General features: G+C 44.9%; 6 protein-coding genes across 6 annotated transcripts; 4 read left to right on the top strand and 2 right to left on the bottom strand.

Annotated features, from left to right (window-relative positions):
* Window positions 1-922: 922 nt before the first annotated feature.
* Window positions 923-1,712, bottom strand: B0J16DRAFT_322513 (uncharacterized protein; the record flags this gene model as incomplete). Its single annotated transcript, XM_046125713.1, has 4 exons — window positions 923-928; window positions 966-1,492; window positions 1,578-1,649; window positions 1,700-1,712. 4 exons carry the CDS (start codon window positions 1,710-1,712, stop codon window positions 923-925), a joined length of 618 nt encoding a protein of 205 aa, XP_045979603.1.
* Window positions 1,713-1,981: 269 nt separating this feature from the next.
* B0J16DRAFT_322512 (uncharacterized protein) lies at window positions 1,982-4,723 on the top strand (the record flags this gene model as incomplete). Its single annotated transcript, XM_046125712.1, has 4 exons — window positions 1,982-3,074; window positions 3,121-3,301; window positions 3,352-3,736; window positions 3,797-4,723. The coding sequence occupies 4 exons, from the start codon at window positions 1,982-1,984 to the stop codon at window positions 4,721-4,723; spliced, it is 2,586 nt and encodes an 861-aa protein (XP_045979602.1).
* A 991-nt stretch (window positions 4,724-5,714) lies between these two features.
* On the top strand, window positions 5,715-6,929 carry B0J16DRAFT_346201 (uncharacterized protein). Its single transcript, XM_046128406.1, has one exon. The coding sequence runs from the start codon at window positions 5,747-5,749 to the stop codon at window positions 6,686-6,688; it is 942 nt and encodes a 313-aa protein (XP_045979601.1). The 5' UTR covers window positions 5,715-5,746; the 3' UTR covers window positions 6,689-6,929.
* Window positions 6,930-7,978: 1,049 nt separating this feature from the next.
* Window positions 7,979-11,134, top strand: B0J16DRAFT_290392 (neutral alpha-glucosidase AB). Its single transcript, XM_046124252.1, has 2 exons — window positions 7,979-8,211; window positions 8,272-11,134. The coding sequence occupies exons 1-2, from the start codon at window positions 8,127-8,129 to the stop codon at window positions 11,052-11,054; spliced, it is 2,868 nt and encodes a 955-aa protein (XP_045979600.1). The 5' UTR covers window positions 7,979-8,126; the 3' UTR covers window positions 11,055-11,134.
* A 627-nt stretch (window positions 11,135-11,761) lies between these two features.
* On the bottom strand, window positions 11,762-12,196 carry B0J16DRAFT_322509 (uncharacterized protein; the record flags this gene model as incomplete). The annotated part of the gene is made up of 2 exons (XM_046125711.1): window positions 11,762-12,044; window positions 12,099-12,196. 2 exons carry the CDS (start codon window positions 12,194-12,196, stop codon window positions 11,762-11,764), a joined length of 381 nt encoding a protein of 126 aa, XP_045979599.1.
* A 908-nt stretch (window positions 12,197-13,104) lies between these two features.
* On the top strand, window positions 13,105-13,479 carry B0J16DRAFT_346196 (uncharacterized protein). Its single transcript, XM_046128405.1, has one exon. The coding sequence runs from the start codon at window positions 13,227-13,229 to the stop codon at window positions 13,440-13,442; it is 216 nt and encodes a 71-aa protein (XP_045979598.1). The 5' UTR covers window positions 13,105-13,226; the 3' UTR covers window positions 13,443-13,479.
* Window positions 13,480-13,609: the final 130 nt, after the last annotated feature.

The raw sequence follows: 13,609 nt of genomic DNA, 5'->3' as shown, positions 1-13,609 counted from the left end.
GGGATTATCTTTCTCCAGCAGCTTTGTCCGTACAGAAATCACATCTGTCAGTTTCTCCAAGGCCTCTTCGAGTTTCTCTGCAGCTATCAGCGCCTAGGCCCACTGCATCTCAAACCGAACTGTCTCGGGTTGCCTATGTCCGAATTCCGCTTTACAAAGATTGAAAGCTTTGCTACCCAATTCTAGGTCTTTCAATAATTAGTTAGAGTAGTATATAATATAGAAAGTAAGAATAAGAAAAAGTAGGATATATATAATGTAACCGCTTAGGTTGTAACACTTTTCTTAAATAAATCGCTTATTATATAGGACAACCCTATTACCAATAAGGAAAAAAATATTAAACTCTTTAAGGACTGAATTATTTAAACCTAGCATAACGGTATAACTTAAGATATACTTAATAAGGGTTATAGAGTTATTATCTTAAAGTCTAATACCTTCTATATTGGCAATACATATTGCAAATCGATTTCCTCTTTTGCATTTCTAAATAATACTAATGTCTTGGGATTTAAAGTTATCAGGTTTATATCCCAGGACGATAATCTATATGACTTTTGCAAAAGCTGGGTAATAGAACCGATCAAGGCTGCATTAAAGATTCGTCGACGCAAGAAGAATTGATAATGGTTGTCGAGAGCATTCTTCCAAGGTTGTACTTGTCTTTAAGAATTAGATATACGATAGGTACTATTCAACAAATTCAGTGGAATTTATCTATGTTACACTTGTATTCTGTCGAAACATTCTCGCAGATCTAGTAATTGCCTCCCTTCTACGTTAATACCTGAAAGTAATTCTATTAAATCCCTTTGTTAGTGCACAAATCTATTCACTTTTAGTTAAACCCTCATTTGATCGAAATAAATTGCTAACTAGATATAGTGCAAAGTAGCCATCGTTGAATAACTGCGTAATACTAGATCTAGGAGCTGTAGAGATTATCTATCGATGGGACTTACAGCAAATGCCCTGGAATGCTTAAGGTGCTCCAGCTCCATCTGCTCGTCCGAAAGATGAAACTTCAGCAATTTGGATATCTCATCCTTCTTATTCTTCTGCTCCCAGAAAGTAGAGCCATCTTCGGCCCAGCAGAACGGTGAGCATCCATGCTCAACAAAGGTAATGGACCCTTTCTCTAGCAAAAAATGCACCAGATCGAGCCACCCGGTGTTCGTGGCGTTATGGAGCGGCAGCCAGTTGCCAGAGAGTGTTTTCGCGTTCACATCTGCCCCAGCCGCGACTAAGGGACGGCATATTTCGACAGCGCGGCTTTCAGACTCACGAAATCGGCATGGGAACATGGACATTCCCGGTTTTGGTAACGCTGACGTTGCAAACTCCCTTGGAAATTCTTGATGAGTATTGAAGGCCAAGGAATTGCTGCGCGAACAGGCTAGGTGCAGTGGTGTCAAGCCTCTCGCATCCTCGATATTGACTGTGGTTGGGCTGGCGAGCCTGAGAATCTTATTGACGTCGCGATGCCACACTGCGCGGTGTATTGGTGTCCAGTCTCTAACCAATGCTTGTCAGCCTCCACATATAATCAACGATCGCAGCTAAACGCCACTCACAGGCAAGTGACGATAATCTGCTCGACTTCTTGTGTCCATTATCCTTACCACCCAGCCAATGCGCAAGCAAAACTTAATAAGTTATAGCAAGTGCGCCACGCACAGTTAAGTGACGTAAATACATATGCTTAACATCTTGCGTCCACGATCACATGCCGACACAGCTAATGCTTCCCGCTTTTATATAGGCTACACCCTTCACAAACTGCGCCTGCTACTCGGGACCGTGTTTGATACTTCTGCAAAGCACGATAGCTGCCGACCTCTTTCAACTGTTCACTCGGACTGTTCACTCTTTTGATAGCGGTCATATAATGGAACTTTCGCGCGGCACAGAACCTCCCTTTATTAAAGGGAGTAAATCTCCTCAGGAAGTTGATTTATTCAATTCTAAGCTGGAAGATATGGACATTGTCGAGGATGTCGAAGCGGAGCTTCAGGAGTTCATACGACTAGCTCGCCTTGAACTATTTGAGGAGGCATCCGAATGGTTTAAAAATTGCCTCTTCAGTCATCAGACCATGTTTCCTGTCTTGGTAGAGCATTTAGATATGCTCCTGCAGGCGGGTCGGTACCAAGATGTCGTGAGCATACTTGATACCAAGACGCAGGAAGAACCGGGAAAGAACCTTGCCGTACATGATGAGACCAATCGAAACGGCACATCGCAACTTCTCGCGTCCATGAAAACCCTGGCCAAGGCGCGCCGTAAAATGGAGCAAAAGGATTCGCTACTGGCTGCTTTGGAGGATTATCGGCGTTATCTGGAGACCAATTGGCCCCGAGATACTAGCCAAGATCCTAGCGCCATTCTAATCCGTCTAGTTGAAGTATATCTGGGCATTGTTATGGCAGCTCTTGAATTCCATCTGATCACAGAGCAAGAGAGTGTTCGGTATACGAATCCACCATTGACAACTGAGGGGGCACCTAAGTGGTCCGGGTTCTGTGCCTGGTATACGCACTTGATGAAGAAGGGCTACCATTGGGAAGCACAGAGAATTCAAAGCATCCTTCTTCCTACAGTTACACCCGAGGAGGCCGCAAAAACATTCATTGAGACGGGCCCACTGAAAGTCGTGGAGGACACGAAAGAGGCAAAGGAGTTTGACGAATCGTTTGTGCTTTCTATGTTGGTTATGTACAACACCATTTGTGGACATCTGTTGAAGACAGCGGAGTCACAGCCTCACTTTGCCCATCTCGCTTCAACCTACCTCGACATTTCGCGCTCCTTGAAGGCAGAGTTGTCTCGGAATAGCACACTTGATATCATTGATAAAGGTCGGCCGCTTGAGCGGGTTGATGAACTCGAACGCAAACTTGAGCAGACGAAACAGGCGACCGCAGAAGCCCAGACATCGAACGCAAAACCACCCGACCCAAAATCGACCCGGATTCTCAATGATTCCGATGGGCTTGTTAATTTGCGGAACTTCACTCTAGAGGTAGAGAGAATTGCAACCGATCGTGACAAGTCAGTTCCTATTGTCTTAGGTAGGTATTCCAAGTATTCTCAAACACAACTAACAATGCGACCAAGTGCCTGGATTCACTGGTTGGGGCGCACCGCTATTCGGTGCTATTAACTATTTCGGCGGTGTAATTAATATCCCTGAACTCCTGGCCGACAGGGGATATACAGTCATTGTTGCCCCAGTTTCTCCTATCTCTTCCAACTGGGAACGCGCTTGTGAGCTATACAGGCAGCTCACTTTTGGAAAGTATGTACTTATCACCACCTCCGTTAACACCCTTGGCTCATTGTTATCAGATTCAGCACTATCAACTCAACGGCAAACTCCATTGATGAGGTGTATGATGTAGATATTGACTATGGAACTTATTTTGATGCAGATCCAGCTCGCGCCCCAGAACGAACCAGCACCGAGCACAGAAGGCGAGCAATCCTTTTTTCTAAGTCATCAAACTTTCACCACTGGAAGTGGGACAGGAGTCATAAAGTTCATTTTATTTGCCACTCTCAAGGTGGAAACACGGTACGCTACCTCATCAGTCTGATGGCCCTAGGCGCCGGGAATCTGCATCCCACCTACTTTGGTGAGGTGGGGAGAGACAATTGGACTATCTCCGTCACAACCCTTGGGACCCCTCATAGAGGGACGACTATCATAGATACCATCGAAAGTTTTCTTTCCGTATGTACTTAAGCCCTCGATTCCGAGACGGTTAAGGCTTCTCAGACTGACAAAAGGCAGCGATCGAGGAAACAGGCAGTAGGCCTGGTCGCAAGGCTCTTCGCGACAGCATCGTTCTATCCTCCAGAGAAGAGAGCTTATGATCTTCAGCTTGACCACTGGGGAATCCGCAGAAATTCGGGGGAAACATTCCAGGATATGCTCATCCGTATGGAAAAAGACAACGGCCCGGTGTGGAAATGGCTGAATTCCGACAACAATAGTCTTTATGACAACAGCATCGAAGGCGTCCATAATCCCTCTCTGCACATAATCGAGACCTCCGAACATATCTATTACTTCAGCCTATCCTTTCATGCAACAGATCCTTTCCCCAGAGCTTGGCCTGCGTGGGGTCAGGCCGCAATTAACTCGTTTCCCATCCACATACGGAGTTACGTGGAGAGAGTGATAGGCAACATTCCAATCGCCGGATGGCTAATGGAGAAAATAATTAACGCATGCACTTACCTTGGATGGGAATTCATCACGACCGAAACCGATTTTCGCTCTTTCGGCCAGTGGGTCACTGAAGCAGTGATATCTAGGATTCTCCAGGAACGTGGTTATCAGCTCGTGCTCCCAAATCCGGGAAAGTACATTCCGCGAAAGGACGTTATACCGATACTTCTGCTAACTGTCTATGCAATGGGAGGCCAGGAACTCACGAGGGCGCAAAAGGATCTCCTAGGACCCGATCTGGGGGACTGGTACCAGAATGATGGGATAGTTAACACCGAATCTATGCCCGGGCCGCAGGGATGTGTCAGAAGTATTAACTCCCTACCAGATTTTGACTTTCGTAGCCCTGAAAAGCGGGGAGTCTACTGGCACTTGGGCGTCAACGATCGGATGGACCATGCCGATGAGATTGGAGTTTTTATCGAGGAAGATACGGTGAGGTTCCGGGTTCCCTGTCGATGGCGGCCTTTATTAATGTTGAAGTAGGCGAATCTCATGCAAGAGATGTATCTTAATATCGTGAATCTAATATCACGTCTGCCGGTTTAGGATTACAAAAAGGCCCTACTCAAGAATATAAACGAAAAGTGCGCTATACCTCTGCTGACACGATGAGAGATGCACTAGGACTTCGGGCGGGGGATAAACAACGCCCATGGTCTGGAAGCTTAGCTCCCCCCATCTTCAGTTACAGCAGTGCCTTTACACTTTACCCTAATCCAAGGAATGTACCATACAATGTTATACGTCTTTTGCATAAACAAGAGAGCATAGTTATAGTTATCTTCTTACCTAACTCTATTAGTTATTAATAGCTTAATAATAAACCAATTAAAGGTAAACTTTTAGAGTATTAAGAACCTAATTAGACTTTACTATAGATTATTTATTATATTAAGTATATTAAAAACCTAATTAAATATAAGTATATTAATATTAAAAGTAACTTTGATAGTATATAAATAACTTTAAAATAATTTAAAGATATTTCTAAGTCTTTAAGGTTAATAGTAAAATATTAAATTAAAAAATTAAAAATAAAGTAATAAAATAAATAATAAGTAAAAGTTTATTAAAACTATAGTATTAAGTTAATACTATAGTAAGCTAGCTATAATTAAAGAAAATAAAGTATATTAAAGATAACTTAATAAAGCTAAAGGATCCTTAGAAATAAAGATTATATCTATCTATAGGGACTTTAATAAAATTAGTAAGACTTATAATTAGCAATTACCTTCAAAGATATATATAGCTAGACTTATATAGTAAGTATTATTATTTTTCTATCTAAAGTTTAAAGTTTAATATAGTAGTTTAGCTAGCTTAAAGAAAATATATACAGGTAACCTATTTCTTAACCTTGTCTTTTTGTCCTTTGCACCGAAGTACGGCGATGGATGATAAGTGAATTAGTCAGCGTGATTAGTATGACTCAATTGAAAAGCATAACTCTGATTAAACATGTTCTCCTCCATACATCATTTTTTAACAGGAAAGAGAGTCAAAATGAGCCTCAAATTCACTACTCTCGATGTCTTTAGCAAAACTACCTACAAGGGTAATCCACTTGCTGTGGTAACAATCCCACCCCCAAGCCAGAGTCCTCCTCTCACTCAAGCCCAAAAACAACGCATCGCCCGCGAATTCAACCTTTCAGAAACCGTCTTTGTCCATGATGTTGAGAATCAGTCAGAGTCAAGTGAGAGACAAATTGACATATTCACTCCGAAAGCGGAACTCCCATTTGCTGGCCACCCGACAATCGGCACCGCAATCTTCCTTCATTCTCAGGGTGTCAAAGCTATGATCGCCAAAGCAGGGAGAATTGATCTTGAATTTGATGAGAATGGTTCTGCCCTTGCTGCTATTCCACATGAAGTGCGACTTCACGCCCATCGCCTTACTCAGCCTGAGTATGAAGCTGGCTCGGATGACCAGATCGCTCAAGTGGCTGCAGCTGAAGATGGCGCGCGGCTGTTCAGCATTGTCAACGGAATGACGTTTGCGCTAATTGAGCTTCCATCTCTGGATATGTTGGGCGCTGTAAAGATGGGAGCCATGGCGTACATATCTGGAGACCTGCAAGATGAAGGTTGGAAGCATGACTTTGATTCAAGGAGATACTACTTTGTGCTTCTCGGCAGTGAAAAAGCTTCTGATGGAAAGCAATTTGTCCAAAATGTCCGTACGAGACTTATAAAACGTACCATGGAAGATCCCGCTACGGGAAGTGCTGCGTGTGCATTGGCTTGCTATCTGGCACTGCACAAACTTTCTGTTGATTCCATCCAATTTAGACTTACTCAGGGTGTTGAGATGGGACGGGAGAGTTTGATTCTAGTGGATGTTGTAGTTGAGAAAGATGCCGATGGAGAGCGCAAGATCAAGACGGTTCATCTTGGTGGAAATGCGGTCGAGGTCATGAGCGGAACCCTGCGTATCCCTTGAGTAAAGTCTCATTGTAGCAACGAGATTAATTACTTACCAATATTTGGTATATGGACTCGCATGTACAGGAAAGCTATTTCACTTTGATGACTGAGGCTGCTTCACTTCCACATTGTCCTCAAAACCATACAATGACATTGTTTATCTAGTTACGGACTGGAACTTATCCGAAGTGCGTGCTTTATCGGACTTCTTACAAGGAACAGAAGATATTGCATACGCCGATATGGCCTTGAGAACAAAGTAGTAGTATTCTGGTGGTCTTATTATGTCCACTAGATTACTAATTGAGTGCCGATGAGCTTCAAAGCTTTAACTATTCGCTCGAGGCCTTCTTTTAAATAGCTTTCGTCATGCTCAAAAGCCAGGAGAAACCATCCCGACTTTCTGTCGAATGCAGTGCCGCTAGCAAGGAATAATCTATTATCCAACATACCTTTATGCAGGTGCGATTCTAGCGAACGAGGTTTCTGCTCCGATTCCTGTAGTGTCGGCCTGGAAAGAGCAAAAAGCTCCATCCCAGTTCAGATGAATCTGACGAAGAGTCGATCGATCAGATAAGGTCTTCGGTGATATTTACACTTTGCACGGGGCATTATGACTCCTTTGCCCACACATGACCTTTTCTTTTTGCCCTGCCTATACATAAGGTTTGGGCACCTGACGAAGAATCAAAGTTGTCCCTTCTTCGATTGATAATGACCTAATGCGAATATTATTAGTGCTAAATTCATCGAAGGACAGCTTTTGTGAGGCGATGATGATATGTTCTTTCGAGCTCCCTGGCCAGTACTGAAGAAGGATAGAGACATGCTGAACATTGTCGAAGATCAATAGCCACCGACTGTCCGATGTCGTTAGACGTTTGTTATTTGATAGCTAGTTCCTGAGTTGACTTGCTATATCTCCTGGTCCTGATGTTTTCTGTTAGTGTTATGTGAGTAACCTGTGCTATAGAGGACGGGATTCCTTTTCTTCTTACGTTATCACAAGTACGTAGCCAATCGCCATGCGGTACGTACCAAGTATTTCGATCATGTGTCCTTGTAATCACAGTCGGAGTCGGAGTCGGAGTCGGACTTGTTTACCGCCTAATAGGATTAATTTTCACTCACGTTCATTTAAAGTCGGAATCGGACACACAACGACCAATCAGATCAAGTTATCTACTGAGGGGTCTAACAAATCAAAAAGAGGCTGAGTTGTGACTAGACTGTACTAAGTAACTCCGCGTACTATACGAGTATTCAATCTGTATTTCCGAGAGTTAGATTGTCTTCGCCACCCCAGGGAGAGTTGAAGTAAAAATCACTTTCCGAAAGCAAGATCATAGCACACATCAACAGCTGACTCAAGCGACGAAATCTCGATATAACACCGTTCCTGGAATTACTATCTCACGCCGCTATTTCCAGTCGGTTTAAGAAGGCAATTGACAATGCAGTCAGGCAGGTCACTTGCCTGGGGGCAGGTGATTATTCTCAGCTCTGTGTTGCTAATCGCGTTCTTGATACCACAGGCAGGTATGAACGTGCGAGCCGGTGTTAAATTGGATGGAGCTTCATGCTAACCCGTACAAATAGTCTGTGTCAGGCAGAATGACTTCAAGAAATGCCATCAATCTGGCTTCTGCAACCGAAACCGACTCTACGCCGACAGAGTGTCCGCTCTGGGATCGAACTGGGTCGCACCATACAACATCAAGCCAGACAGCATGTCTTTCAAAGACGGCAAGTTCTCCGCTATTATCCTCAAGACCATAAACGAACAGAGTGAACCGATAAATCTCCCAATCACCATTTCGTTTCTCGAGTCCGGGACCGCACGCGTAACGATCGATGAGCAGACACGAAAGAACAAACAGATCAAGCTTCAGCATGATAGTAAAGCGAGAATGGAACGCTATAACGAAGCAGAAAGGCTCGTAATCGTGGATAGTCTGGCCTTAGATAAGGATGCAAAGATTACCAATCAGAATGACAACCAGATTGTTGTCCAGTATGGCCCATCGTCCAACTTGGAGGCAGCCATTAGCCTTTCGCCCTTCTTGGTTGAATTGAAGCGGGATGGTATCTCTCAAATCAGGCTGAATGACCAGGGTATGCTTAATATGGAACATTGGCGCCCTAAGGTCGAACAAGATCTCGACGTCGCAGAACAAAAGCCTATTGGGGGCGAGGACGAGTCGACTTGGTGGGAGGAGACATTTGGAGGCAACACTGACTCTAAACCACGGGGACCTGAGAGTGTTGCACTCGACATTACTTTCCCAGGGTATGAGCATGTGTATGGTATCCCCGAGCACGCGGGTCCGATGGCGCTGAAAGAGACACGAGGTACCCAGTACTCAGAGCCTTACCGACTATACAACACGGATGTCTTTGAGTATGAGTTGGATAGTCCCATGACTTTGTACGGTTCCATTCCCTTTATGCAGGCCCATCGGAAGGATTCTCACGTCGGCGTCTTTTGGTTGAACGCAGCCGAGACTTGGGTTGACATTACAAAGACGAACAAGAACACCAACACGCACTGGATATCAGAGGCTGGCCTGATCGACGTCTTCCTTTTCCTCGGACCAACCCCCAAGGATGTGCTCAAGGACTATGCTGCCCTGACAGGTACCACGGCGCTGCCTCAGGAGTTCTCAGTTGCTTACCACCAGTGCCGGTGGAACTACGTCTCTGACGATGATGTCAAGGATGTAGGCCACGGTATGGATAGGTACAAGATTCCTTATGATGCCATCTGGTTGGATATTGAGTACCCGGTTGACAAGAAATGGTTTACATGGGAACCAAACATGTTTAAAGATCCAATCAGCATGGGCAAATTGCTCGATTCATTCGGCCGCAAGCTTATTGTTATTATCGATCCCCACTTCAAGAACACAAATGGCTACAACATCGTGTCAGAGCTCAAGTCGAACGACTTAGCTGTCCGTAACAAATACGATGACATCTTCGAAGGTCACTGCTGGCCAGGCGCATCGCACTGGATCGATTGCTTCAACCCTGCCTCTATTAAGTGGTGGAATGGTCTCTTTAACTATAGCGTCTTCAAGGGCACTATGGAAAACACATTTGTCTGGAATGATATGAATGAACCGTCTGTCTTCAACGGTCCAGAAATCACTATGCCAAAGGATAACCTGCATTTTGGTGGGTGGGAACATCGCGACCTACATAATCTCAATGGCATGACTTTTCACAATGCGACCTATCACGCAATGATGAGCCGAAAGGAAGGTGAGATGCGCAGGCCATTTGTGCTTACCCGTTCCTTCTTTTCAGGGTCCCAGCGTTACGGCGCGACATGGTCCGGCGACAACCAAGCCTCTTGGGGTCACCTTGCTGTTTCGCTTCCTATGATCCTTAGTATGGGCATATCTGGCTTTCCATTTACTGGTCCTGATGTTGGTGGCTATTTCGGGAATCCTGATCCAGAGTTATACGTTCGTTGGTATCAAGCTGGCGCTTTCTATCCCTTCTTTCGTGGCCACGCTCATATTGACACTCGCCGCCGCGAACCTTATCTTATGGATGAGCCGTACCGCTCCATTGTCACTGCTGCGCTGCGTCTTCGTTATGCCCTGTTACCATCATGGTATACCGCCTTCTACCATGCCAGCAAGGATGGAAGTCCGATTGTGAAGCCCATGTTCTACACCCATCCGTCAGAAGAAGGGTCTTTCGACCTTGACGACCAGCTGTTCCTCGGTACTACTGGTTTACTTCACAAGCCAACTGTTGAGAGCGGCGCAGTCTCGGTGGAGATCTACATTGCTGATGACGAAGTATACTACAACTACTTCACGTACCAGATACAACCTAGCTACAGAGGCAAGCGACTTACCGTTGACACACCCCTGGATAAGATGGCACTTCTAATGCGCGGTGGCCATGTCTTTCCGCGACGCGATATTCCGCGACGGTCTAGTAAGCTTATGCAGTTCGATGATTACACTCTAATTGTGGCTGTCGGGAAGAGCACCACCGCAGAGGGAGATTTGTATGTTGACGACGGTGATTCCTTTGAATACCAAAACGATCAGTACATCCATCGCAAGTTTGTCTTCAACAAGGACGATAACACATTTACCTCATCTGACATGGATGGTCGTGACGTTGCATCAATCAACGCTGGCGCATGGCTTCAGTCTATGGAAAACGTGTACATCGACAAGATCGTTATCGTGGGAGCACCGGGAGCATGGAAGACGGACAAGGTGCTTATCTCGTCGGGTGGCAAAGAGTGGACCGTTCCCGTCCGTTACTATGATGCTGTGCACAGTAGGGCGCCGTTTGCAGTAGTCGGACGTGTTAGCACTTGTGTTAAAAATGACTTTACTGTTAAGCTAGTTTAAGTTACATTTGATAACTACTGGAATAGAAAAAGGTATTATATCTTAATATTAACTAAACATATACTATTTAAATAAAAGAGACGATATCCCACTTCTTTTGCGTAAACAAGACAGGATAGTTATAGTTACATTCTCCCCTAACTTTGTTAGTTGTCAATGGCCAGATAATGTATTAATTAAAGGTAAACTTCTGGAGCATTACAGACTTAATTTAACTTTGCTACAGGTTGTGAGATACATCAGGTACATTGGAGACCTGATTGAATATGAGTACATTGGTTTAATAGTGTGCCGGCGACTCTGAAACGTCTCGAGGATGCTTCCAAGCTTCCGGGGTTGGTAGCTAAGATGTTGAACCAGGGTAATGACGATGAGATGGTAGAGTAGATAGTGGGCAAGAATCTACTGGGGGCATGGCGTGAGGTTGATGCTATGGCGCTTCGGCTACAATAGAAGGGATAAAACCTGCCGAAGATGACTTGACATGGCTGAAGAATCCTTGGAAATAAAGGTCCTGTCTATAGGGGCTTTGAAAGAATCATTGAGACCTATTATTGTCAATCACCTCTGAAGATATACGTAGCCAATATTGTATGATAGGTCTCATTATTTGTCCATTCAAAATTTGGAGTGCAACACGGCAGTTTGGCTAGCTTAAAAATTCCTATACGAGAGCAGGTCCACCATCACCCATACCCAATCTTCTCTCAAGCATACTGGCAAGAGTTGATGCCGTTTGTGTTGGCTCCAATGAGAGGGTTGCAAAGACATCGAATACGCTTTCCAGGGAAAGTGTTGTCCAGATCCAAGCATGCGGATGTCTCAGCAATGACCGTTCCCAGAATTTCACCCTCACATCGTCCACCGTTGCTTGTCTTGCCGTCGAAGAGGTACCAACCAGTACCGGCCTGGTAGACTGAGTGGCTGGAGTCGTCCATGGTGACCATGTGAAGGTCGAAGGCGTGGTGGCCGTAGTTGAGACCTCCGGAGCTGTAGTTGTTAGTGTGAAGGCTTTCCAAGATGCGGATGTGATGAAGGACTTACCAATCGTGGCTTTGGTACTCGTTGGCTTTGGGGAGGGCAGCTGAGACCAGTCCAACGCTGGCAGCGAGGGCGAAGATGGCGTTCTTGCTGAAGTACATGACTGCGGTTGCTTGAAAGTGAAGATTGGGATAGAAATGATGCTTTTGTATTGTAGTTGTGTGAGTAGTTGATGAGAAACTCAGGTTGAAGAAGGAAACAACAGCCTTTATATACTTTTTCTCAAATTATTTTAGAGGCCTTTCGGACTCACCGAGGACGTCGGCCAAGAATAAGGATCCATTTTGTAAAGCAAGGCGAAGTAGAGAAAATCTGCCAATCTCACCGTCTATTCTATTTTCAAGAAGTGATCACCGGCAATTGAGGATTAGCAGAAGCTATTTGACCAATTGGCGTCGTTTTCGCTTGTTTAAGTGGAGTTGAGATCCTGAAGGATTCTGGCCTTGGCGGTATAGAAGGATCGTGTTGCCGGCATCCGAGCGTTGCAGCTCGGATCCTTCGTATGACGATATTGATTCTAGGATGCGGAAAAGCATATCCATCTCATAAAGGTAGTCAGTACATTGAATGCGATAGTACAGCCTACGGAATAAAATTCAATCTTGGTGCTAGAATATGATTGAACTCTCTATCAGGGACCCTGGTAGCTGAATACTCTAACCTGGCGGTCTAGATAAATGAGTGCACTGACTAGTCAACACAGAGCTCATCTGTACCTGAATCAGGAAGGCTAACCGTATGTAGGCAGTGCGAGCTAGAATTCAAGGCAGGCGGCTCAGAAGGATTCAGCTGTGATCTCATTTAGACCAAGTTCCGTGCAGGAGATAGCATTGGGGGCTGTGCCTGTTGGGGGCTGAAAGTTTCCTTGGTTCAGCTCCACTTAGATAATTTCGATTACCGACTGCTGCGCAATTTCTTGTGGATCACGAAACATGATACACATTCCCACCCGTTCAAATTTTCCTTGATGGGTTATTGAAGGGGTTAGAAGTAAACCGATGTAGACCTGAAAAGAAATCAGCAAGTACCACTTATAATGTTCGAGACATATACCTTCTGACTTGGCGGATTCGGAAGGCCAGGATGGTTGACATCCCTGGGTGATGAAGGCCTAAAGTATACTTTTCAAGGATGTCCCTGATTGGGTTCGCTGGCATCTTCTTACCAGCTATCTCTTTCTTCTTGAACTGCGGCCCATGTACGCTCGGCCACAAACAGGATAGTCATATTGCCCTGGGATACTGTATCGGTATCAGGAGCAGCAAATCCAACCAGCCTTTCCGCTTTCTGGTTCAGTTGATACGTATTGTATCGTCTCCTCATCCTCCAACTGCTTGTTGTACCTAACACAGCGTTCTCGTAGTCATTTAGATCTTGACTGTTGCTAACTTCCTCGCCGATTTGAACGATTGTCGAATATCCTATTAATCGCAAGATGTCGCCCTCCTCAATCGTCAAGTCAATCTTTGAATGATCTTCTTTCATCGAATACTCAAAGCTGTGATCGTCAAACC

Source organism: Fusarium flagelliforme, assembly GCF_020744385.1.
Source record: "Fusarium flagelliforme strain FIESC 12 MPI-CAGE-AA-0113 chromosome Unknown B0J16scaffold_6, whole genome shotgun sequence".
Lineage (NCBI taxonomy): Eukaryota > Fungi > Ascomycota > Sordariomycetes > Hypocreales > Nectriaceae > Fusarium > Fusarium flagelliforme.
The sequence above is the reverse complement of the archived record's forward strand: the minus strand, read 5'-3'. Positions and strand labels throughout refer to the sequence as shown.

Coding starts and splice junctions, on each gene's coding strand:
- B0J16DRAFT_346201 (XM_046128406.1), top strand. CDS start 5,747: ATGAGCCTCAAATTCACTACTCTCGATGTCTTTAGCAAAACTACCTAC.
- B0J16DRAFT_290392 (XM_046124252.1), top strand. CDS start 8,127: ATGCAGTCAGGCAGGTCACTTGCCTGGGGGCAGGTGATTATTCTCAGC. Junction 8,212..8,271: donor GTTCTTGATACCACAGGCAG/GTATGAACGTGC, acceptor CCGTACAAATAG/TCTGTGTCAGGCAGAATGAC.
- B0J16DRAFT_346196 (XM_046128405.1), top strand. CDS start 13,227: ATGTCCCTGATTGGGTTCGCTGGCATCTTCTTACCAGCTATCTCTTTC.